This window comes from Vanessa tameamea, chromosome 7 (assembly GCF_037043105.1).
Source record: "Vanessa tameamea isolate UH-Manoa-2023 chromosome 7, ilVanTame1 primary haplotype, whole genome shotgun sequence".
Taxonomy (NCBI): domain Eukaryota; kingdom Metazoa; phylum Arthropoda; class Insecta; order Lepidoptera; family Nymphalidae; genus Vanessa; species Vanessa tameamea.
In genome coordinates this window covers 11,381,378-11,408,843 of record NC_087315.1, presented here as the reverse complement: position 1 = coordinate 11,408,843, position 27,466 = coordinate 11,381,378, and the positions used below count along the sequence as shown (strand labels likewise).

The following is a 27,466-nucleotide window of genomic DNA, read 5'->3' as shown; positions in this document are numbered from 1 at the left end:
TAAATCAAAGCTAGTATATAAAGTAATGTTTTTTATTTCATTTTCATGATATTTTAGAGATTTTATGAGTTCTTGTTTGCGCCATCTATCTTTACGTTTAAGAATTACAAACTAAAAAGGATGCTGTTTCGCAAATTGGAGCTAAATAAATTAGACTTTGTTTTTCACTAGATGTCGCGAAAAAGATAGGTTGTCGAAATAAAATTAAGTAAATTATTTAACCTTTTTTTTTCCTTTGTGCGACAATCACATTAAATTAAAACTGATGAACGTATGTAACTATGACCAATCGACGCGGAATCGTCCGTAAACGGTTATAAGGTACTGATTTTGAATTGATCCTTCCCCCTTTTTTTTTTGCCCAGCGAAGCCGATGGTTAACAGCTAGTCATTTATACTTAATCATTAATTTTCATTGTAATATGTAGGTACCAAAATTTTCACATGTTCCTTAAGTCAATTCTCAAACAATATTTATAAACTATTTTCCAATATTTTAGATTAATTTAAAATTATTAGTCATTATTTTTTTTATTATGATTTTATTCAAGAAACAATTACATGGTTATATAAACGATACTCCCCATAAAAGTTAGCTAATAAGCACAAGGTTGTTTAATAATCATAGTGTAATTGTAACGTACAGATTTAGACGTACCAAATAGGTAGACGTAAAAGTTTATATGCTTTTTTTTGTACGGTCTTAAAACATGCGATAGAAATAATAAACGCAATATATTTTGTTAACAACTGTCTGTAAAAAAATGAATATCATAATTTGTAACATTAGGATTTTTTGCAAAAGTATTAAAAATTTGAAAAATTGCAATGTTTTAATAAGTTGACAACCCTGCTATCGTCAAGCAGTAGGTAAGGCTGCAAAATTACAATAAAGTTGCGAACGGAACGCAAAACCCGGCGGTTGATCATGAGCATAGTGCGTGAAAATCTAAAATAGATTTACTTATTTATTTTATATATCGTGACCGGTGACGTAATCACGAACTATACACAAACCCCCTAAGTTAAACATTACAGTATTTTTATTTAAGTGAAAAACTGTGTAGTGCCGAAAAAACACTGTAATGTTTAAATTCTTGTCAAATTCTTTGATTACTCAGGCCAGCTGTCAAGAGGTGGGTAAGTTTATTATTTTCCAGAAGAATATCTTGTTAGAATTGATGTGTTATCATTTTGACCCCTTATCGGTCGTCAGTATGCGGTATTTTCGTGGTATAAACGCCCTTGAAGCTTTTGCCCTTGAAATACTTAGGAACGTCAAATCTGCGGCGTTCTTAGGTTACTAAATATTGTCACAACGGGCTTTATTATGTAGCAGTATACAATTTAAAGATAAGGTTTAGTGAAATTATTCTTAGCTATTGTTTATTACGACAGATTGTTAGATAATCAGCAGAACTAACCTCTTTGACCTTTAACAAGGAAATGTAAAAAAAAAACAAAACTCATTTGAAATTCGAAGCTTAAGTAAAAAATACTGACTTACCCGATAAGTTTGACTAACTGTGGTAGCTCCCTTTAAGTGGAACTTAGTTTATTTTTCGTATTTACCATATGCCAACTTTCTTGAATGATGGAAGTATTATGACCATGTGGAATATGTATATTGCTTAAGCACACAAGATAATAACATTCTTATCTGTTACGTCAACTATTCCAATATTCATCAATTCAGTCTAATTTGAATCTTCCCAACACAATGACTGCTCATCGGGTAACTTGCCTTTTCTAATTCACACAATATATAAGGTGTTAAAGGATAAAATATTAGTTTTATGTGGCTGTTTTGTGGTTTGTGATCAATTAAAGTGAGTGCAATACAAGGAAAATAATTATATGTTCTACATCGTTGGGTTTGATCTTAAGCTTGTTAATTTTTATTTTATTGACGGTAATACATAATAAATGGTATATATAATGGCATTTAAATTTAATAGCAATGTATGATAGTGTTTGCATCTTATTTACTACGAATATATAGAGAATAGTTTTAGGTTATCAACTATAAATTGGCATGAAATAGTTTATTTTATGAATATTTATAAACCTACTATATAAATTATTAACATATATTGATATCAATTTATGTTAATACAATTTTTTTCTAATTAGAAACAACATTAACAATATCTATGTGCAGATATTACCATGCTCAATACAAATGGCAGATAACGAATTGTGACCCTAAAGTGTGATATTTTCCACAATGACCAAAACGAAAATACCAGATTATTATATAATAATAATCTTTATAAGCAATTGTAAAAGATAACCTATCTTGTTTCCTATTTATTGTTAAAACATTTATCTATACATGATATTCAATACACAGTATTAATTCTTCATTAAATGTAAAAGAAACAATTGACTGCTGAAGATATTTACTGGTTAATTACTGGTTGGATAAAACAACTGGTCAAAATAAAAAGAAAAATATTCAAAAGTTTACAAAAAGGAGGTAATATATCACAATAATTGCTGTAATTGTGATTAAATATAAAATTATGAATGTATTTATTTGTACATTGACTTTATTCATTCTATTTAGTACTTATATTTACCAAAGGCTACATGTAATCTAAAACCACTATGTAAAGATTAGCATAAAGCAATATGATTTGATGTACTATACAGATATTTAAGGTTTATACTATACAAAATGATAAAAGTGATGGTTAATTTTAATTAAAATATCATTACTCTTGTCCTATACATACATAGTTCTGTTACTGTTTTTGTCAATAGCTTTTAAAAATATGAATATTTCATGTCACAGCAAAGCGAAGGTTTTGAAAGTTACCTTTAAATCTTGTTTGGAGTATGATTAAAATATTTCATGATTTAGTAATATGATATGTAAATATATTTCAGATTGAAACTGATTCCTCGAAAGGAAAATGGCTATTATTTTATCATTTGTGTCCTTCTCTTTATATGTAAATTCAGGAATTATTTTTTATTGACATTTATAAGCGAAATATAAGTTAGTACTTATAATAGTTGTACCATGAGGATAGCAAATGTAATGGTCAGCTTATGGGAATAAAATAAACCATATGTCTCGTTAGCAGCACATATATTGTAAAAGTTATTTAATATAATTTAAAATATCAATATCTAGAACAATTTGTGGCTTCTTATCCTCACATAATAAATTGCTAATCATCTTTTGATCAATAAACAAATTTATCATTTGATATATTGGATATAATTTTTTTGTTTGAATGAAAATTGCTTCTCAGTTTAGTTTTAAAAGTAGCTATTTCAATAGTTGCAAATATTTTAAGTTTTCGGAGGTTACTGATATAAATATGAAGGAGAAAAACTAATAATTATACAATGTTTGAGCTCTTGATCTGAGTTGACCTTACTTTGACTAGCGACAGTCTTTCATCAATGGTTGTAAACTACTGACAAACAAGATTAAATGTGGTGGAATCATCTTAAGTAATTAGGCTTTTTTTGGAAGAAGTATTTAATGAAGTTTAAAATCCTCCTCCATTAAAGGAGTTTTTTTTGGAACTGATAACCTTCCTTCCTACGAAGAGACACGGATATAAATGTATCTTATCCTAAAATCACGGTTTCAAATCGAGGAAAATCACTCAATGTCATTTGCTTGTTTTATTTGCTGGTTTATTTCACTAAACGAAAGTGGAACCGAATGGTGAATAAGCTTCAAATCTTAAGAACAAGAGGCCTTTGTCAAGCAATGGGACATTTACGAACTAGCAGCGTACTACACAAGATCAATATTGCATAATTATTTTGGCATGCATTGCATGTAAACAACCTTGAACTCTTTTTAATACTACATAGTAATTCTTTTATTATTTAAATTAAGAGTATGTCAGATATTTTTTGAATCAAACAGGTTTTATTCCCGATGCTTTTTTTTACCGCATTGCAAATATAAGTATATAGGTCATTAAAATTTATATAAATGATTTATACTATTCTTAAATAAATAATGCCAATTTAATAACTTAAGACGCTAAAAACTCAGAAATAGGTAACCACCCTCACTGCTACCACTTACCATGTGGTCCATTTGCCCGTACGCATACCTACATATATCATAAAAAAGGACAACTTAAGTCTTTCTCTGTTTTTCTCGTTACAATGGGCTTACCGAACTTTACATTAAATTTAATCCTGTAGATACTATGTCCATATGAAGTTGCTTATAATATTCTCCTCAAATTAAGTTTTTTTATTTTGTAGCCATTAAACCAATTTGTTCATGGGGACAGAAAGGGTGATTAATTTTTCGATCAGTCCCCGTACACTTTCCCCGTTGAATCTCAATTTCATTCAACGGGGAAACGCGGATAGCTCTCTTGGCAACATTCCACGCGGTCATGATTTTTACAGTAGCTATTTTTATTTGTATATACTTATGTAAATCATTATTCAGACTACTATTTTAAAAGTGGAAGATGTGTCTTGCATAATTATTCAATAATTATTATTATTTATTTGTATTACTGATATCCGCTCTTTTGTTGAAAAACTATACTCTTTTAAGCGCAATGTTTTCGGGTCTGCTTTATGTTTAGGAGAAGAAAAAAAACAATCGTTGTGAAATGACAATCGATATTGACTAGAAATAATAATTTAATACATATTAAAATGTACAAACTATTCTTAAAATCATTATACCTATGGTTTTTTCTTAAAGCGTCCACAGATAAAATATAGTACACACAATTACGAGTATTATATTTCTACGTCTACTTGCACAATAACTATATTAAAACCTCTTTATTGACAATGATTATTATGTTATTTATATTTAAAAAAAATGTATGACTTTTATTTATTATTATATATTTCCACCGGCTAGCTAATTTTATACCAGGAAATAAAAGTACTACGGTATAATAAAATTCAAATATCTGCTTACTATGTTTAAAAAGATAAGATCACAAGATATATGGGTAGTAACATTATGTATATAATTTGTTCATAGGAAGGCTGACGGGCAAATAGGAAATCTAATGTTGAGAGGTCATCTATCGTCACGTATCATCTGTGAATTACATTACTGAAACTAGTCAACGAACTAGCAGATCAGTAATATTGTGACTTCAATATTCATAATTTAAAACAATCCCCAATTTCTTTAATTATTCACATGTATATTAAAATATATTTCGTTTCAAATGGTGTAATAATAGAGTATTAAATTATCTTAATTTAAGTTGTTCATCTAAGGCGATGCTTAAAGATAATATATTTCTTAGTGTTATCGATTTGAGCCGCTACTGAAATCGATTTTATGACATTATTTCGAAAATTCGTAGTTTGAAATGACAAAACGGTGAACTTATCATTATTATCAGGTAACAATTAATGTTTAGGTTTCGTTGTTATATTATAAATGTTTGGAAGGTACATACGCAAATGACATATAGAGATATATCAATTTAGGTTGACCGAAGTATTAAAAAGTATAAAAACAAAAGAAGAAACATTCATGTTGGCCAGTATGCGAACAATTTAGCAGTGCTTGCATTTGAACCTGCAACCGGATTCTCAGGTTTAATAATAATTGGGCGATATTCGATACTTTAATAATATTACTATATAAAATTGAAACAATATTATTCATAGCATAAAACGTGGGCAGGGCCAGATTAACTATGTCGAGAAGACTCTTCAATAAAGGGGTTCACACTTTACTTAATCATTTTCTAAGTTCCTAAAATAAATGTTACTTCCACAGTGCTATTTTATTCATAATAAAGACATTTTGACTAAATTAAGTCATTTGAAAATATTTGGTTTATCCAAGAATGTCCAATTATATTTAAAAAAAAAACTAAAAAAATCATGATACGCTAATACGTATTCAGTAACGTATAATTTTTTTTATTTCAAATTTGGAATAACGCACAACGCTACACGATAAATTAACTAGAAACGCAAAAACTTATTTCTCAATTTTTGTTTACATTGCCTCGTGGATAATCCGACTGCGGGTAGGTGTAATATTGTAAATTAGGTGTTTTTTTATATAAATCCATAATCATAAGCGTTAAAAAAAACCTAAACAATAGTCTCGCTATTTTTATTTTGCCGGCTTCTCAGGCGTGACCTTTTTTTATTCCGTACCGATGTTAGATTTTTTTTGATAATCGATAAGTAATGTACAGTAAATAAATAATCCATATTAATGTTATAAATGCAAAGAAACTCTTACCTCTTCACGCTTAAACCTGAACCAATTTAGATGAAATTTTGTATGGAGATAGTTTGAATCCCAGGGAGGGTTATAGTCTACTTTTTATTACCGCTCGAGGGTGTAAAATGGGGAATGACGGTTGACGACGCTATAGATAAATTAATAATTATAAAAATATTTAAAATTAATCAGTCCAATGACTCTTGATTGTTACTACGCACTTAATCAGGGTCAGTGGTAATATTATAAACGCGAAAGTAACTCTGTCTGTTTGTCTGTTACTCTATTATCTCCAATACACTTAACCAAATTTCAAGAAATTTGATGTATGAAGCAAGTTCGAACCGCAAAGGACATAGGCTAAATTAAAATATATTTGTGCACTATAAAAACAGTAATCCATAAAATAATTCGTCATAATAATTTAATAACAAACTTACATTCATAATAAAAAATACTTCATTATGTATCTTAGATAGGTCTTTTAAATTCCCAATCCAATATATACATATAGTTATATTATATATAAATATTATATATTAGAGATGGGCCGAATGTGGATTTAATAAAATTCGAAATTCGGTGAAAATAAAGTCGGCCAAACTTCGGTTGAATTTCGCTGCGTTTTCTCGAGAGCCACACGTCGTGTAGAACTAGTAAAAAGTTACAATGTGTTAAAAATTTAATTATCTCTTCTTCTCTGATATATTAATAAACTCCTACATACTGATGTAACAAACAATGTAACAACCTTTTGTAAGAGAGCAATATTGAAATCTCAAAAAAATATTTCCCTTTTCTATACAAACTCAAACAGCTGATCTGTTATATAGTGTCGACAATTTTACCTTAATTTTGATAGATAATTTTACTTTTTCTTGCAATGAATGTTTGGCATTTGAATCGAATTTCGGCCCATCCCTTATATATAATAGGATTCCAATAGTATTTAATAAAGAATAGTTTTAAGGAGCATTCAGTTATAGATATATTTATTTGGATTAAATTAGACTTAGTTAGAATTAGTTTCCGAATATAAATAGTTTAGTAATGTACATATATGCTAGAATACATAAAAATGCTAGGCTATTATGTAGCCTTTGGCTACCGAGAACTGCCGGATTAGGGATATAGTTATTATTGATAAAAGTTTATTACGTGACCTCGCTTGCATATGCATTTAACAATCAATGCCAGTAGCGTCTGAATCTATCAAACCACTAAATCTAAACCAGCCGTTATAAATAGATGTGATGGAACTATATTTATTTCCTTTTGCTCTGATTAAAAAAAAAGAACATTATCCTTTTTACGCTGCTCTACACTCAGCATTTGTTTTTTTTTTCGAATGAAAATCGCACTATTATTGATCGAATTCTTCAAATAAAAAAAAAGAATCGTTATTTTTAATGTATTCTGACAGAAAATTTCAATATTTCATGTACGTTTTCGTTTTTTTTTTTCAATTGTAATCTTTATAATCAGAGCAACGACCTTAATCGGTTTTCCTGTGCATTTGAATCATGTTATTTATTTTTTATCAACCGGTGTTTCTTGTTGTAACTCAATTTATTTTTCAGGGGGCTGGTTATTTGAAACGAGCCGACACAGACAGACTTTATGAAATTTTCTCGAAGTATGCAACGGTAGAGAAAAATGGCGAAAAGCATATCACTAGTGAAGATTTCGTCCGAAAGTTCCTTGGGTTATTTGATGAAGGTATAGTAGCGTTTATAATTGACTTTGACTGTTACGCATGCCTAAATAATACAGAATTCCATTCTGGTTTCTGGTCTAGAAGGTTTTATCCTCTTAACCATAGAAATCGGAGATCGATATCCTTCGTATCGTTTTAATTCTAGATAACACTGTCGAAATAATCTAAAAAAAACTAAACACATGCATTCAGCAAAGAATTGAAATAAACACCAATTTGTACTTATAACTTAATTAATAATAAATTCCAGTATCAAAATTGTTGATCACAGTATTTCAAGTAATTTGTTTTATATTTACTATTGCTAAGTATCAAAATTATTCAGGGCAGTATTTTAAGAGGAATTTTAACGGTTTTGGGACTAATTTTCCCATAACCCATAGGTGTCCATAGTTTAAGGTACAGAATTATTATTATTATTATTTCCAGATGACTACAACAAGGAATCGGTTAAGCTCATCGCTGGCATCGTCGACATGGACAAGGATGGGTACATATCATTCTCGGAGTTCCAGGCCTTCGAGGGCTTGCTGTGCGTTCCGGACGCTCTCTACAAAACAGCATTCCAACTCTTCGACACTAACGGAAATGGACTTGTTGCGTTTGGTAAGTAACCCTTTTTAATTAAATACAAAATTACCTTTATTTGCTTATTTAGCTCAATTTTTTTAGAACTACTCCTACTAATTTATTTTTAATTTTTGTTTTGTTAGTGTACCAATAAGTTTGAGCATTTCTTTTCCTTATGTCTCTTTCCTAATTGATTTGTCGTAATATTATATGATATAAAAATATTACACCACGTGTATAATATTTAAAAAAAACTCTCAAACTTAATTTCAAAGTATAAAAATAATTTCCTGTTAATTGGTGACATGATAACTGACTTCGCAATCTAAGCGATTACAGCACTTTAAAGACAATGTAGTAGCGAACTTTGGGTCTTTTAAATCTAAACAAAAGGTTTAAATATTATGAAGTCGCCGATTTCGGCTACGGCGTCCAATCTTAAGGGACACTAACCGAATAGGGAAATAGGTACTCAGGACATATTATAACATGTCTGCGTAGTTATGCACACTGCGGCTTAAACCCAGGATCACGGGACCCGCGGCCATATAACTAGCTTCTAGACGAATGAGGCCCTCAAATATAATATGATATTAATTATAATATAATTTTATCTGTACTGTTTAATAGACTAGCTATCAAACATACTCTCAAATGATAACCCCACGTTTAGAACTGCACCAAGGTTATTCACTTGCCTTTTTCTCATATTATTATTATAAAAAAAACAGATCTATGGGTTATAATGAATTTAAAATAAAAATACATTACTTTGCTCCAATCCACATGTAAAGAAAATTAAACTTAAATTAGCCAGCATATAATTTAATATACGATATTGTTAGTTTGTTTCTGTTGTGTTCGTGATGACAATATCAAGATTCAACATAGAAATCCTAAATGATGCTAATGTTGTGCTTAGTGTTACGTAGATCGATATGCATGTTACCGGCCAAACTAGTTTGTCCCGGGCCAAATCGGTTTATCCCACGCTTGAACGATATACCAGTTTAGTCCGGGACAATCTAGTTTGACCTAGAGAGAGGAGATGCAATGTAACCTATGTAATTAATTATTAAAAAATAAATGAACCTAACATTAATAAGATAAACTTACAATATATCTACCTTACAAAAATATATAACTGCGAATCGCATATTTTTTATAACATTCGTAGGCTGACGGCCGAATAGGCCAGATCATGGTAACTGGTCACCACTTCCCATAGACATAATGACAAAATACATGCGCCAATGCGCCAGCAACCTTGGGAACTGCGATGTTATGTCTCTTGTGCCTGTGAACTACACTGACTTACTGCTCCAACAAACATAACATAACACATAATACTAAGTACCCTTACACAAAATCTAATCACCAATTGCATCAACTAATATAATACTTAAACGTAACGTAACGCGTTGCATCTTAGATTATAAGTAATATAAGTGTTATGCATACGATATTTGTTTAGTAGTATTATCAGTATTACAAAATAAAACGTAACCCAAGATTGATTTTTTGACGGACAAGCATATGGGCCACCTCGTGGTATGTGGTCACCACCGCCCATAGACAATGGCGCTGTAAGAAATATTAACTATTTCTTACACCGCCAACCGGCACCTAATTTGGGAACTAAGATCTTCCTTGTACCTGTAGTTACACTGGCTCACTCACCCTTTAAACCGGAACACAACAATACTGAGTACTGCTGTTTTCTATTTATTAGTATGGACGAAATTCAAACAAAATTGCAGTTAATTTTAATTTGCAGATTTTTCACTACAAAAATTAATCAATGTATGGATGTATGTAATGTGCAATATCTAAACACAAACGATATGACTTTAATGATGATTGAAATAACTGTATTTTGATTTATTGATGACAATTATATCAAAGGTTTTTTAGTTAGAAGTTGTACATGACGAATATATAACATTTATGTTAAATAAAAAATGTTTCAAAAATACACACTGAAATAAATGAAAGCAATTTATTTACAGAAACATGGTTTTGTATATAATTATTTACTTAATTTTATACATTTATTGGAACGAACAGCTAAGCAACTTTCTTTTTTAATATTTTATTTAAATATATGTCTAAAGTTGGTGGCAATGAACTGTTTTATTCCAGTTTTAAGGGTGAGTCAGTGTAACAGCCAAGGAACTTAACATCTTAGCTCGCATGGTTCTCCATATAATGCCAATGTATACGGAAAGAGTCTATCGAATAGTCTATCTGCCTTCCTGTTGTCTGCTGGCTATAAATAAAATAAAAAGAGTTAAATAAAAAAAAAAATATAATGAATTTTTACAGATGAGTTCGCGGAAGTCATGCGTAAGACGGCGCTGCACAAAAAATTGCCATTCAACATGGAAAGTACCTTCGTCCGATTGTACTTTGGAAAGGTAAACATTGTTGTCGTAATCTTTATCTTTTTAGTGTGCTAATTACTCTTGTTACTCGACTGCATAGAGTCAGTAATTGTTTTTACAACAAGAGTAATAAAAGTCGTCCCTCTGGCAATTTTTTTCTTTTGTGGAAAATTTACAGAAAACTACAGAATCTGTCAAAACATACTGACGCCCTTTGTCGGTTCTTGTCAGGTCTTATAGTTTGACAGTTAATAAATTAACTGTTTCTCAGTTGAGTAAAGAAATTTGATTTAATTCGATTTGTACTGTCAATATTTCATAGGGTTACTTTACATTAAATAGCAATTCAGCTATTTATCAATTAATTTCAGATAGATCGTTCATTTAAATGTGGATAATTCATAAATCACATTTTAAATTTTCTATTAGAACTACTTTGTTAGAACTGCTTTCAAAAAGATTAAAAGTATTTAAGAATTAATATATAGTCTGTCGTCACAACTGCATTTAGATCCGCGGTTTCGCGTTGAGGGGCAATACCCAACTAATTGTAACATTGAACACAAAATTGTTCATGGATTTAAATTGTAATTGAGTTATAATTAATCTAATCATTGAAGTTTTTTATTGAGCAAGAATAGCAGAAGCGGTAGAATTCGTAAATAACGGAAGATTCTCCCGTCTGATAACCCGATTTTTTCTAAAAAGATGTCGCGTGTATTGCTGCTGAAGGAAGGCAGTTTGAACATTTGTTTTAATTTAAATAAAATCAAACCATTTTACTTAACTATTTTTTTATTTAATTAAACTATCCTAAGCTCAAAGCAAAAAATAATAATACCATTAATGAAATTAGTTGCGTGTATATGTAAAATTTTAAATAAATAATTTCATTGACTTAATATTTTTCCTACAGGACAAGAAACGTTTAGTAACCTACCCCGAGTTCAGTCAATTTCTCCACGACTTCCACGAGGAGTATGGAGTGGAGGCTTTCAAGAAGTGCGACAAGGACGGCACCGGCTTCATCACCGCCGGCGACTTTAGGGACATCATGCTGAGTGTCAAGAACCACTTGCTGACCAAGGAATTGAAGAACAAAGTTATCATGGTAAGTATTTTATAAAACTGAAACGAATTTTGTTTGTTCCAACCATTTGAGGAGTAAAGCAGAACAACTTGAACTTGACATTGAATCGACTCGATATCATTGGTCGAGTATAGAAAATGACTTTGAATTTCGACTGTGGTCCCGCTTGGGTCGGGGTAACTTCAGCCACCGTGGACATAACATTTTACCTCCCAAATTTGGTGGCGCATCTTTTTATCTTTTACAGCACCAACGTCTTTGTACGATATGTTGTTCGTAGTGATCACTTTCGGGAGGCAAATATGCTAGCCTACCTATTATTTAAAAAAGGCGATAATTTATACAGAGCTCTTAAATTATGTAACTAGGTCGTACTGCATCACGTGTATTTCGCATGCAAATTATTATTGACATATAAATTTAAGTTGATACTCTATAATGTTGTCATTAGGTGTTAAAGGTATTATTCTCATAAGTACTTACACTGTTCACTTTAAGTGAGAATGACAACACACACACACATTTAATGATATTTAAAATTAGGATATTTTTAAGTTAGTTTTTACTTAAATTAAATGAAATTAAATATTTTTATAGCGTAGCCGTGATGGTCTATTAGTTAAAAGACGTGATTTATCCGATTATTCTGGGTTTAAACTCGGGTAAGCACCACTGAATTTTCATGTGCTTATATGGGTTTATAATTCATCTCGTGCTCGGCGGTTAAGCAAAACATCGTGAGGAAATGTTTGTGTAAGAGATGCCGCGCGTGGTGGAGGAGACTCCGAATATTTTCCTTTGAAAGGTCTTAGTCCAGTTATGGAACATCTACAGGCTGTTACTTTACTCAAATATTCTTTAAATATCATAATAGTAATTATTCATTTTTGAAATTTAATCGTTGTTATTTTACTTTACTCATACAAAACGAAGGATTTGAACGATGTGGCAACTTCGAATCATGAAAAAACCGACTTAAACCGAGCCTTTTACTACATGTCCTTTTCAATTTTAAATGTTCTATCAGTTGATCTTTGACGATCGAAAAGCGTTCGGAACGAAATTATTTTCATTGTCATGTGATCGACCCCTTACAACATATGTCATTGAACAACACTTGTGACAAAAAACCACAGATTGAAACCGGTTTTGATCGGTTTAATTTCGATAGTTTAATTACTTTGTTAATTAATTGCAGTCCGAATATAATTCCAGATTCATTTCCTTTTTTTATTGCATTAGTCATTCGCCTTATTGAAATATTTTTTTGATAAGACTGTTGTCACGTCGCGCTGACGTCACGCTTTGGGCGGCAGAGGTCAAAACATCACAACTGGAAATTTGTGGTGTTTTGTTATATAAGTTATATTTTTTTACATCTCATTGTATGACGCTAGATTGTCATTTGTTGCAGCATTCAATCTGGCCATTGATCTATTTATTGTTATTTAATATTTGTAATTAATTGTGTGAGCAAACATAAGAGCTCTCTATTCGCTTTCATAATCCAATGTCCAAAAATTTAATTGTTCTATACTGACATACGATTTAATTAAAATGGTGGAAAAGAGTGATGAGAACTACTGAGTTTCTTGCCGGTTCTTCTCGTTAGAATCTACTTTACGAACCGGTGGTAACTTTGACAACACTGTAACATGACCTAACCGAAAAAACTACTAAACCAATATCTATAAAACTTATATCAGAAAATGCAACGCGTTTTGGTAAATATTTTAGTATAAAATATGTTTATACAAATGCGTTTCGTATTTGCATCCACATTAAATTTAGACTTGTTAATCGTATTGTTAATAAAAACTATAAAATAATGTGCCATTTGTCGTACCGTCAAAGCGATATACGAAATGACACGGTAAATTGCAATCAATATTTATGTGATTGAAGGCTTATGATAATGTCTCAGTCGATTGCAACTGTGTTGAGATATGTCATGTTACGCATAAATATTATGATTTAAAACAATTTAATGGCATTTCTTGTCGTAAGTTTTCGAGAATCGTCTCTGACTGTTTTGCCTTTTATTGGAATTATATAATCGCATTGGTCTGTCTATTTGTTTTGTACTTATATATTATACTAAAAAATTAATTAACTTTGGCAATTAATTTGCCCTAAAACATATAGGATGTATTTAATCGATTCAAAATTACGTCTCACTGATATCTGCGTGTTCAAATTCACGTCCGGTATGTTAAGACCCCTGCTCGGTCGAGATTAAAAAAAAAAAACGATAGCCGTTTTCCGTCATTGTCCATGACGTCATATCCTATCAATCAAAACCATTCCATGCTCAATAATCGTAAAAGCAAAATAGCGGGCAAAACTAGTTCGTGCATGCATTGACATCAGCTCTTGACGCAATACCGTGACACTGAACTCATAGTGGGGATAACGTTATCGTATTGATAAAAATGTCTTTTTGTTTATCTTTCGCACTATTATCGATATTACATAGACGAAGTCGTCCTTGTAATAATCTTAATTGACTCTAGTAACATTCAATAACTTCATTAAATATATTACTTAATTAGATAAGTATCTAGAACATATATTCATTTATATATATCTCTAATAATAGTGTAAATTCGAAAGTAACTCTGTATGTCTTTCACGGCCAAACCACCGAGCTGAATTTATTTAAATTCGGTATGAAGCAAGTTTGATCAGGACATTAAAAGTAGGTTAGGAATTGGAGTCCTGCATAGGCAGGCCGACCGTCAGGGCGTCACGGTAGCGAAAGCGATCCTGGACACCGCTGAGTTCGTCCCACATCACGTGGGGGAAACTTAGCGTTTTCTAACGAGAAAATGGACATTAATAGGGTATATAGGATTTTATATAACTAATATTGGATAATGAACCCCTACACAACAACAACAACAACAGTAGACAAATAGTATGTTAAATATATAAAAGGCACGCGTACACTAATTACCAACACAGTTTAAACGATGAGTCAATGTATTCCAACTTTAGAAAGACCGATCAATTTCAAATTAAATAATTTGAGTTTAATCTGAAAGCTTAATTGTCGCTACTACGTCATTAGATGCCACCGACCAATGGCCATCGGATTGAAGCCTCCAGTTTTTGAAACGTTGATCAAACTCAGATTAACTATTAGTTAAACTCAGATTATCTCGTAGTTTAACTGAATTTGATCAACGTTACGAAAATGGAGCAATCTTCAATTATCCAGGATTTATGAATATTTTGGATTTTGGCGTTTCTTTCTCTAATTTGCTCAAAAATTTGTAATTATTTGATTCAGCGGGCGAAGTCGCTCCATATAAATTGCGAGGGGCAATATTATTGGTTTACGTAATGTCATTAATTATGTTATACATATTGTTGCTATGTATGAATTAATTTTAAATTGAAACTTGATTGTTGTAATTTTGGTCTGTTTGTTTACTAATATAAAATGTTTCTACGACTATGACGGTTTCCGACGTGGATGCAGTACTGTTGCAAAAGGAAATTGTCTATTTAAATTCTCTCATACCATCCTAAGCAAGATCTTCCATCTCGATCCCATCTTTTTTACCCAAAATTGGCATTAGACATGTTGTATATTGGTGTTCTGAATATTATAATTATTAAAAATATATATACGTATTTGACTCTTTATTATACTGACCAAAAATAACAAAGACGTAAAAAAATTCAAAAGAGAAATAAAAGCCGTGCTTATTCTTTGAAGCGATTTCAAATATCACACCTAAGAAGGGGAACATGTCGCTGACACGAGACGCAAGGAGCTATGTGTACGGTTTTACAACAGGATCCACGAAAGCGTTTAAAATGTATATGTGGCCAAATTTCAAATATTGTTAAAGAAGCCTAGTGTGCGAAAGGTTATAGAATTAGTCAGTTTATTTCGATTTGCCGATATATTGCATGTCAAAACAAGTAAGATATATAAAGTATATGTTATGCCTCGTGGGCAAGGGATTTCTCTCATTTAAGCACCCACTTGCTTGCAGCAAGCATACAATTACTATGCCTAAAGATATGAATAAAGATAACCAAACCTTAGATTTACATAATCCATGCAACTCAGCTACATTTTACCCTACTAACAGTTCTTGATTGAACTTCTACATATATAAAAGCGATTAATCACGAAATCTTAGAAACAATAACATTTACAAACTTGTAATTTGGCAGGTACGTTCTTTATAGGATGTAGATATATGCTTAGAACGGATCCTACGAAACTCCACAACGAAACGGGGATTGGAATTTTGTATGAAAGTCCCTATATTTTTGAAGTAAGAGACTTGAAATTTAAAAAGTATACTCTATAGATGGTGTGGAGGTGTGCTAATAAGGTATATTTAGACATCAACCCCCTTTTGGGGTTAAAACAGGGGATGGCAGCTTGTACGGAAGTCCAATGTTATTGAGTTAAGGTTATTATGGCAGAAGGCTTTTAAATAGTATTTATGTATAAGAATTATTGAAAACATCTACTTGCTATACATATTATAAGGAGGGATGGCACAGTTAGTAATTGTATATATTTATGTTTATTTTTCAGGCCTCGAGCTTCCTCCAGGGCGAACGTAAAATCAGTTTTCCCTACTACATGGCGTTCAATTCTCTTCTCAACAACATGGAGCTCATCAAACGCGTGTACCTCAACGCTACGAACGGACACAGGACTTACGAAGTCACCAAGGAGGAGTTCCTGCACTCCGCGCAAATGATGAGTCAAATCACACCCTTGGAAGTTGACATACTCTTCACGCTCTGCGATACGATGCATCAAACTAACGGGTGAGTTGACAACATAAACTTAAACAGCCGACAGTCTAAGCACTATTATATACGACTGCAATACAAGGGGTAACTTTGTCATTATTTCTCACTCACCCGTGATATGTTTTTGAACGAACTCATGATGATACGCTATTTAATGCTTGTAGCCATTTAATATTATAATTATTATCTATCTGTACACTCACAAGCGCAATTAACTTAATTATTTTGTTAATTAAATAAACTCAACAAATATAATCTTCGAATAAAATAAGAGTCGAGATGGCCCAGTGGCTAGAACGCGTGCATCTTAACCGATGATTTCGGGTTCAAACCCAGGCAGGCACCACTGAATTTACATGTGCTTAATTTGTTTATAATTCATCTCGTGCTCGGCGGTGAAGGAAAACATCGTGAGGAAACCTGCATGTGTCTAATTTCAACGAAATTCTGCCACATGTGTATTCCACCAACCCGCATTGGAGCAGCGTGGCGGAATATGCTCCATACCTTCTCCTCAACGGGAGAGGAGGCCTTAGCCCAGCAGTGGGAAATTTACAGGCTGATTATGTTTATGTTATGTAAATATAATCTAATTTGTATTTTTTTGCTGTCGTTACTCATAGTCGTCTCATATACTATAGTCCAGTCGTTATATACATTTGGAAATGCAAACAAACCTGCTGATTTTTATATATATTTTAGGGTGGGAAAAGATTAACTTGAAATTTTCGACCTCGATTTCGAATGGGCGATCTCCGACATTTTGAAAATAGGGTTGAATTTCATTTCTTATATTATAATTATTATAGGTCTATAAAATCATGCCTTTCCACGTTAAAATAATTCATTTTTAAATATAAACACTTAAGTTAAGTCGTCTCACACACTTAAGACAATATTGTAATTTTTAGTTTTAAGTTTGGGTGCAATAAAGTATAAATAAATAATAAAATAAGACATCTTGAACACGAGCGTCACTCCTACCAATGCACGGCGGTAAATACTTAGCGTGGAGGGAGAGGAGATCGCCTTCGTGTATGGATAGATCTATATACAGACAATATCGTTTAATATAGGTTAGTCACTTTTAAATATTTCGTAAAATCTGTAACAATTTAAATATTTCATACAAATCGGATTAGCGGACAAACGAACAGAGCCTTTTTATAATGCTAGAGATTATTTGATGATAACGTCTGTCAGTGTATGATAAACATATTAACTTAATACACGTTTTATCGGACGTTCATCAGATAAAATCTGATATAAATATATATCAGATTTTATCATAAAATGTTAAGGAAATTATTGATAGCGGGACCGGATACTTATTAAGAAAAATTTTTATCTCTAGTAACGCGTCGCGGCTTCTCACGGGTAGAAAAATGGTTTATGTTGAAGGTTTATTGGTTAAGAGACGCAGAGTCTAAACATTTATCTATAATAATAGGAAACTTACGATTATTAATGTCGTTGCTATATTTTATGAATCTCTACATAGTATTAAACACCAGATTTTAATGCAATTTGCATCAATAAACAGCGATTCTAGAGAATTTATACATATAATGCATGCATATTATAGTTGAGAAAAGCCGAAAATTTGAACATTTCTAATCAAATCAAGAATTCAATATAAAAGTTGTATATATATCCTTCTATAAAATATTAAACAAATAATACACGATAATTGCAGACGTGTCAATAAAAGACGCCTTACCTTAAGTGATTTTTTTTGTAATTGATACACAGACTGCCTAAAACATATTTTAAAATTAGAAATCTGCAAAGCAATTCCAATCATTTATTGAATACAATTCAAATGTTATCATATCTCCGCGTGATCGCTATTTATCGTATGATATATGGCATTTATAGGAAAAGACTTAACGTATAAATTATAATCAACATTAAATATATATATCAAAATCATATCGCCGAACAATCTATTGGGATTAGAGTTATTCTGTAAGAAACAAACTCGAAACTCACCAAGGAACGAGCGTGAAATATGAGAATGTTATATGCGTTATTGACTAGAATTGTAGCAAGAAGAATAGTAGCAATACTACATTATTAGGAATAACTAATATTCCTATTTAGCTCTCCTAGCTTAAAGTTTGTGCTAGGGATGACAATAGACCATGGGTACAGGATCCAACCTTCTACTTTTTATATAGCTAGACCCTTAAACCATTGGCATTGACGCTTAAATTGATAGGTTAGGTAGCAAAATGACGTGTCACCGTAAGTCGGTTGTGTGTACGAATGAAATACAAACTGAATTCTTACAGAATCGCATCGCTGTAGTTTCAGGTAGCCAATTGTAATGTTGTAAGGTGTGATTATTGATTGAGTAATGAGTCATTAAAAAATATATTTAAATTTTAATTTTCTTGAGGCAAAATTAAAAAAAATTGGTAGAATTTGGAAAAGTTTTTAAACTAAACAAATGCTCAAAAGAGAGTACTCTGGAAGCCAGGTAAATTCTTTCAACACCACAAATAGATTTACATAAACAACAATTCTATGTTAAAAAACAATTTAATAAAAAAAAAAGTAATTTTCTTATAATATCCTAGTTTGAATACTAACATAATCGGGCGCCAGTATGATTGCATCCATTTAAATTAAACTTAAATAAATATTTACTATATGTAAATTTTTTTAAAGTTTTTAAACTCAATATGCTTAGTAATAAATGTAATTAGGAATACTTTTTGAATAAAATTAATTTGATTAAAAATACATGTTAATTTGACATTTGCTAATTTGAGACGTTTGTCATTCTTATTTGTATTAAAGAATATTTAGTAAAGATTTTTTATAGAGTCTGTGGAAACAAGTCTTCAGAGTTGCTAGCCGACGTTATGTATCAAATCCATCATTCCGGGTTCGATTCCTGTTTGTAAAAAGTTTGTTAATTAACTTAATTAGGATCGCGCTCCTTGTCGGTAAATAGTATCGACAAAAAAATATTAAGTCCCAAGCTTCCATCACTTACATCACGCACTAAGATCCAAAAACTATAGAGTTCCAGTTACAGCAGATAGCTGCGTTTAATTTAACAATTACTAATCGACCGTAGTGTCATCTGGGCCAATATGTGGTCTAAGCGTGGACCGACAATAATATAAACACTAACGTAATACACATACATTTTAAATATATGTAATACACTCAAAAACACCTTACAAATGAGAACACAGACAAAATGTAGTATAGATCTAAACACGCACACGCTCCTTTCACGTTAAATTAATACCGGCGTGCATTAGAGTGAGGGACGCACGTGTTTACAAGATGTCTTAGTGTGCGTCACAGTAAGTACAGCAAAAAAAAAAAATTACATTATAATTTTATTTAAAATTAAATAACTTCACTTAGGGTGGAACGCCTTCGTGAGTGAATAGATCTTAAATTCGATAATAGGTGAAACGGTTATATTGTTTGTTTTTGATAAAAAATGTTTGGACTCGGCACTAAAAAAAAATATCTTTATTTTTCATTTTCAGAAGGATCATTTACAACGACCTCAATGCTATAACTCCTGAACAGTACTTCAAGCAAGTGACGCGTAGAGTTGCAGAAATCAAAGCGGTGTCGGTGAGTACCTCCATATGTTTCCCTTCCATGTTCATTTCCATCTGTCTAACTTTAACACGAGACCTGGACGATTCTTGCAGGAGCCGCGCGAGACTAACACGATTTTAATGTATGTTTAGACCATTTTAGTCTATATGTTGTTATAAATAAGAGTTATTATCGGAAACATCACTAACTTATCGCTGTGTATTTTTTTCTTTCTTTCAATGCTCAAAAGGAGGAGGTAAATACGATAAGAGAACCTTTTCGATTAATATACTTTTTGGAGAGCATCTTGGTGAGTACAAAGGACATTGGAGTTTATGATGTTTCTATGTATCTTCTTCCGACGGTGAAATTTTGGCTATTCAGACGACGTTCCATATTCAAAAGTACCCAATAGATCGATAGTCTGTGTCTTTTGCTAACAAAATTCTGTCAGTACGTTCACTTATCAGCTAGACCATAGAATCGAATACTTCCATAATTTTGTATGAAATTGGATGAAATTCGCCGTATCAAAATAATATATATGTATTATATGTAATTGTTATATATGTTTAACAAATAGCCAACATCTCGCTATATTTATCAATCTATCAATAGTTTTTTTTTTATATATCAATAATCATTTATAAGTTATAAGTTATGATATAACGATACGATGGACAATTTAATGAAGTAAATATGTACTTATAACACAAATGAACTGTTATGTGTTCGGGAATAATTCGAAACTACAACAGTGTTGGACAATGAGCTTAAATAAGTTCTAATATTCTTATCGTCTATCGTATCTTTAAATATCAAGGATAATAAAGCCATACGAATGAGATGTTAAATAAGATATAATCTCATTTTTAACATTTATTTCAATACAATATAGTCAATGAATAACAAGTAATTTCATATGGTTTTATTTACACGTTGATTTTAAATGTGTAACCAAAATCATAGAATAAATTCAGAATCGATAATGTTGGTTATCAAATTAAAAAAAACAAATTTTAATTTCTTTTTCAAGTAAATTATTATATGATCTGTGGTTACAAAAAAATAACCATGACATATTAGTATATCACAAAAATATTTCATACACTTTAAAGGTAAGTATTCAGAAACTTTTTTTTAGTATTTTCATTACATCACATAACATTGTTTATACAGTGCCGATTTGATTGTACTCAATCTCTTAACTAAATATGATAGGACTAAAAGCATTGTTATCTCTTTCTCGCGCGAGTTAAAAGGATTACAGGTCTTTTAGTTCCTATAATTTAACTACTTAAAGATTGTGTAGAAAAAATCTGCACCAAAGTACATTTATAGATTTCATTTTAAGGTTATTAAATAGGGTTTACATTTGTTTTAATTCATACAAACAATCTGTATATATTTGACGGTTATACAGTCTACATTTCAGCTTATTGAATCTATTCATTCAAGAATTTGCGCTCCTTCACAATCAATTATTATTGGCGTGCATTGGTGCGAGTGAGTGACGCTCGTACATACAAGGTGTTTTAGTGCGCGCGACGACGCGAGTAAAGACAGCAAAAAAATACAAATTAATTTTATATTTTATGAGTTTATTTCAATAAAATTATTAATTTAACGTGAAGAGGCGCATTTGTAAATGAAAAGATCTATACAAAACATTCTAGATAATTCTAGTAAAGGCTGCAATCGAAACCATCATAAAATATCAAGATCACAATTAGCTATATTCGACTGTAATATCAAGATTTCAAATCCGCTATGTCAACGTTTGCAAATTAACTTTTTCTTGAAAGTCATTTGTCCTTTTTTATTTTCGACACAATCAAGTTACAGAAAGTCCATCATTTGCTTGAAACACTTCAATCATTTACGTATGAATATATTGATCGGTATGCGATGACGTTATGTTTGTTTCAGAGTCCCGAAGAAAGAGGCGTGCTGATACAAATCCTCGAGAGCACTTACAGATTCACACTTGGTTCTATTGCTGGTGGTAAGTTTACTGAGAATAATATAACCTGCCAATTCTACTAATATAAAACGTATATGATACTTTACTGATTTTATTCCGAATCATCTTCGACTATTTCTGACAACTTTATTTGGTGGTAGGGCTTTGAGCAAGTCTGGGTAGGTACCACCCACTCATCAGATTCTACCGCTGAACAACAGCACTCGTTATTGTTGTGTTCCAGTTTGAAGGGTGAGGAAACCAGTGTAACTTCAGGCACAAGGGACATAACATCTTAGTTCCCAAGGTTGGTGGCGCATAGGTGATGTAAGGAATGATTAACATTTCTTACAGCGCCATTGTCTTGTGTGGTGATGTATATGTTCGTCCGCCAACCTATGCTATTAAAAAATATATATATATATATATATATATATACATATAGCTCAGCTTATTTGTACCTGAGGGCTAATTCTGCTTATTTACATCGGTTATATATGAGCCCGATTATATTTCAATCCGACTATATCCTTCTTTGGAGCTCAAGCTTGCTTCGTAACAAATTTCGTTAAATTGGCTTCAGTGATTGGTCGTGAAAGAGCAATAGTACAGACAGAGAGAGTTACTTTTGCATCTATAATATAAGTATAGATTATTCATATTATTATAGTATTGAAAACAAATATAATTCTTTGACAGCCGTCGGAGCATCCGCGGTGTACCCGATAGATTTGGTGAAGACGCGTATGCAGAACCAGCGGACCGGGTCGTTCATCGGCGAGGTGGCGTACCGGAACTCGTGGGACTGCTTCAAGAAGGTGATCCGCCACGAGGGCGTGTTCGGCCTCTACCGCGGCCTCGTGCCGCAGCTCATCGGGGTGGCGCCGGAGAAGGCCATCAAACTCACGGTGAGCGGGACTCTACTGCTGTAGAAGGACTACTTGGTTATTTTCATTATTGTCGGTGTTCCTCAAATCATTTAAATTAAATTGTTAAGTTACTTGTTATTGAAATATTTCTTCGTCTCCTTTAGTTGTCATTCAAATATATTTCGCCAAATAAAACCCATTCAACAGTTCAGTAACGAGTCATTCAAATATATTTTTTAACAATGACTCCGGTGTTGTCAGCTTACAAAGAAAATACACTTACATAAACAGTAATAATTTATTTCATTTTTATATTCTTAATTATCGTGATATAATTTTAAACATAATTAAATATTTTTTGTACATAAAACTTTAAAATAAATAATATTTTACAATAATATTAGTTAATTAAGTTTACTGACTTTTTAACATAATTATACTATTACATATGTTTTTACTAAAAAAATATTAAAGCTTTTACGATGTTCTATAAAGGTAAGATTAATGTACTTGTATTTAATTATATTAAATGTAAAACATCCCAAAATATAATCCCCTGAACTTTGTGTATTTATAATTTATAGTATTTATAAAAAAAATGTTAAGTTATCAAACTAATAATAACAAATAATTCAATAATGAATCGATTAAACATAGAAAAAGCTAAATGAAGAATTTATTGAGACGCCGTGCAAATAAAACGACTCGCAAGTCCAACTCCGGGCCGGTTCAATGATGAATAATTTATTTATTGTAATCACGATTATTTGACAAAGAAAATATCTCGTTGAGTTTTGTTTCGCCGGTTCTTTTCAGTTCTGAGGTGTTTCTTTCCGAAACGGTGCTAGAATTTTAACGTTCAATGAGATCTTGTAGTACTTCTATGTTGAATAATTATATTTGAATTCGAATTTACAGATGAATGACTTAGTTCGAGACAAGCTAATGGACAAGAAAGGAAACATCACGCTCGGTGGTGAAATACTCGCCGGTGCTTGTGTGAGTAGTCTTTACGGTACTTACTTAGTATATTTATATTATTATTATTATTTTATTTGTCGCAAAAATCTAATATAAATTTGTTCTTCCTAAGTCTTATTCAACTTTCCCATAGGCTGGAGCGTCTCAAGTAGTCTTCACAAATCCATTAGAGATTGTTAAAATTCGTCTGCAAGTGGCGGGCGAGATCGCCGGCGGTGGTAAAGTTCGAGCTCTGTCCGTTGTCAAAGACCTCGGACTCTTCGGACTGTACAAGGGGGCGAAGGCCTGTCTGCTTCGTGACGTCCCCTTCAGTGCAATTTACTTCCCAGCTTATGCCCATGTCAAGGTAAAATATTTACTTTTTTTTTGTTACGAAATGCAAAACAAAAAAGCAAAGTATGGGCTATAGCTCCTTCTTCTTTTAAGGAGATACTATCATCACTAATTCAAAGGTGTCACTAAAACAGCACTAAAACACTAACGACCTGTATCTGTCCCCCCCAGGCGAAGTTCGCGGACGAGAACGGCTACAACCACCCGCTCACGCTGCTGGCGGCCGGAGCCATCGCCGGCGTGCCCGCCGCCTCGCTCGTCACGCCCGCCGACGTCATCAAGACGCGCCTGCAGGTCCCCCCTCCCCCCTCACACACACAACGCGCAACGAGCGCCTCTATAGCTAATTGCAAATGGAGGAATAAAAATAAACCAACCTTAGATTTACATAATCCATGCAACTCGCTGTTCTTGATTGAACTTCTACATATATAAAAACGAAATACCATTCACTGATTAATCACGCAATCTCAGAAAATATTAAAATTTGGCAGGTTTCCTTATAGGGTGTAGACATCCGCTATGATTTTACGAAACTCCACCCTTAAGGGGGTAGAACGGGATTGGAAGTATGTATTTTATAAATTTGGCTTTTGTTCTCTTGTGGTTGGAATAGGCTATAAATTGGGATCGGGTTGGCATAATAATAATAGCATGTAATGGAAACACGCATCAAAATAGCAAATCATCCGCAAGACGATTTTAGACTGAGATTAGAAGTTAGTTGTTACAGAAAAGCACTACACATCTAAATGTGATCAGAACACCGTCAGTATAATACCCTGCGCAGTTTGCTAATCTCCGATGATGGCTGCTTGCCAGAAAATTGGCTCCAAGATACGTAATACGTTAATCGAAATCAGACATCCACGTCAATCAATGCATTTCAACATTATAATTACAGGTGGTGGCACGATCAGGACAAACGACATACAACGGTTTAATAGATGCTACTAGAAAGATTTACGCTGAGGAAGGCGCCAGAGCCTTCTGGAAGGGTGCCGTAGGTAAGAAGTTCTTATAAAAACTGCATGTCTTACAAACCTTCAGTGAGGAGAGAATGCTTTTGCCCAACAGTGGGACGTTAATGGGCTGTTACTAATAATTTGTTTAAATCTAATCTTAATATTCATTGGGTGTATTGTTTCCCCCAGCCCGTGTGTTCCGTTCGTCTCCTCAGTTCGCCGTTACGTTGGTGACGTATGAAATTTTACAGCGTCTATTCTATGTTGACTTCGGTGGATCGTAAGTATATTTTATTGTATATTTTTAAATGTTCTGTGGCAAGAATGTTGATTTTCCTTTTAAAAGTTATAAGATAATCTGATCAATATTTTTATATATTGTGTATATAATTAACTTCGGAAAGTCCATGAGTCGTGGTCATATTATTATGTGTTTCCACTACTAATGTCACAATATTAACAGAAGTTTGATTTTTTTTAGTAATACTATCTGTTGGAGTCGTTATTAGAACTAATTTCAATTTCCAGCCGCCCGACGGGATCAGAGCTGACGATATCGACTCCCATCGAGGAGACGGCCCGCAAGCCGCACCACATCGGAGGCTACCAGGTCGCGATGCCGGTGCTGACCGGCTTGGAGACCAAGTTCGGTATCTCGCTACCGAGGTTCTCATTCGTGAAGCCGCAAAACTGAATCGAATAATCGACTTACGGATTTTGGACCTAATCGACATATGAGTAAGTCAGAATTTACAATATAAACAATTGTACTAAACTTACTTAGAAAATCTTGATAACACGACCAAGACATGCTGAGGAAAAGTTATTGGTAGCTTTTTGAATAACAAAAAATAATAAATAATTAAAAAATTAACTGTCACGAGCGTGAATTCATAGCATCTCTGTACCCGTAACATAACCGTGTAAACGTAAAATGTTCAAGATAATTTAATCCTAAGCCACAATACAATTTACCAAAATAAATTCGATTTATTTTTCTTTCAGATGGGTGGGTTCCAACGTTTGTAACGGATCCGATGAAAATTTAGTTTAATGACTTTAATCAATATTTATAAAGCAATTATTATAGAGTATAAAATACTGCCCAAGCGAGTGTGTTGCTTTTAATATTAATTTATTCAATAAACTTAGGAAAAAATGTATAGTCAAATATGAGTGATTTGAAATTTAAATACGATAAGAGAAATATTTTTCGCACTGCAATAGTAATAATAAGGTAAAAATGTCCAAGACAGTGTTTCTCAACCTTAATTATTGTTATTTCGCGGTTTTAAATTAGTCGGTAGGTGAGTTAAAACAAAAAAAAAACACTATTTTTGTACGGAAAAAAGAATTGTTAGCAAACACACGCGTTAGTAATAAATTATAATAAGCTAAAGTTAAAAAAATATATAAATTAATCAGTTACAATATGACTTCAGAACTTAATAAATTAAGCAAATAATTATAAATATGAAGATCAATAATATAAAGTTGTCTGTGATCTTTATTGATCCCGCGTTTAAAGGTTGGGAAACATTGCTTTATTAAAAAAAAAAAACAATACCTATCTATTAGCTATGGATAAAAAAAACTTAAACAATAGTCCTACGCACCTCGCAAGCATTTTTACGAAAATTTATATTTTTTAAGATTTATCTCACAGCTTTTATCTTTAATATATTTTTTTGGCAATCAATGCAATATTTAATATTTTTTTATTTAATCTGTCTATTTTTATAATAGCATTTAGTTTCGATACTGCTTTTATTTATGATGAGTGGTCGGTACTATTATTGTTTCTTTGTTCATTTTATAAATCATATCGTGGTTCCGACTGGTTTTATTTATTGTAGTTTAAAATCGAAACGTTAAATATGTTTCTTTATCTCGAATTACAATTCAAAGTAATATTTCTTGAAGGTTCTTAATTTGAAATGGCCTAAGTTTCAAGAAAAACAAAAAACGTCATATCAATTCCGTAAAAAAAAAAACTGTCAAATATGATGATAACAGAATATGTGA

At 32.1% G+C, this 27,466-nt stretch overlaps 1 protein-coding gene across 4 annotated transcripts; it reads left to right on the top strand.

The window, feature by feature from the left end:
• The first annotated feature begins 878 nt into the window (after positions 1-878).
• LOC113398317 (calcium-binding mitochondrial carrier protein Aralar1) lies at positions 879-26,213 on the top strand. Of its 4 annotated transcripts, none has more exons than XM_064215422.1 (16): positions 879-1,140; positions 7,789-7,927; positions 8,355-8,531; positions 10,821-10,912; positions 11,796-11,990; positions 16,534-16,772; positions 20,273-20,363; positions 20,581-20,640; positions 22,260-22,335; positions 22,993-23,201; positions 24,081-24,161; positions 24,277-24,489; positions 24,648-24,770; positions 25,381-25,483; positions 25,631-25,721; positions 25,970-26,213. In XM_064215422.1, exons 3-16 carry the CDS (start codon positions 8,402-8,404, stop codon positions 26,133-26,135), a joined length of 1,869 nt encoding a protein of 622 aa, XP_064071492.1. In that variant the 5' UTR covers positions 879-1,140; positions 7,789-7,927; positions 8,355-8,401; the 3' UTR covers positions 26,136-26,213. The 4 variants fall into 4 exon arrangements, with proteins under 4 accessions (XP_064071492.1, XP_064071489.1, XP_064071491.1 ...); XM_064215419.1 differs by having other exon boundaries at positions 879-1,136; positions 25,970-26,212; XM_064215420.1 differs by lacking the exon at positions 879-1,140 and adding an exon at positions 1,585-1,735.
• The last annotated feature ends 1,253 nt before the right edge of the window (positions 26,214-27,466 follow it).

What these genes read in the sequence shown, in the direction of transcription:
- LOC113398317 (XM_064215419.1), top strand. Translation starts at nt 1,086, where the DNA reads ATGTTTAAATTCTTGTCAAATTCTTTGATTACTCAGGCCAGCTGTCAA. An exon ending in ACTTTTTGGAGAGCATCTTG is followed by an intron (nt 20,641 to 22,259) that starts GTGAGTACAAAG and finishes TGTTTGTTTCAG; the next exon opens with AGTCCCGAAGAAAGAGGCGT. An exon ending in AGAAGGCCATCAAACTCACG is followed by an intron (nt 23,202 to 24,080) that starts GTGAGCGGGACT and finishes TCGAATTTACAG; the next exon opens with ATGAATGACTTAGTTCGAGA.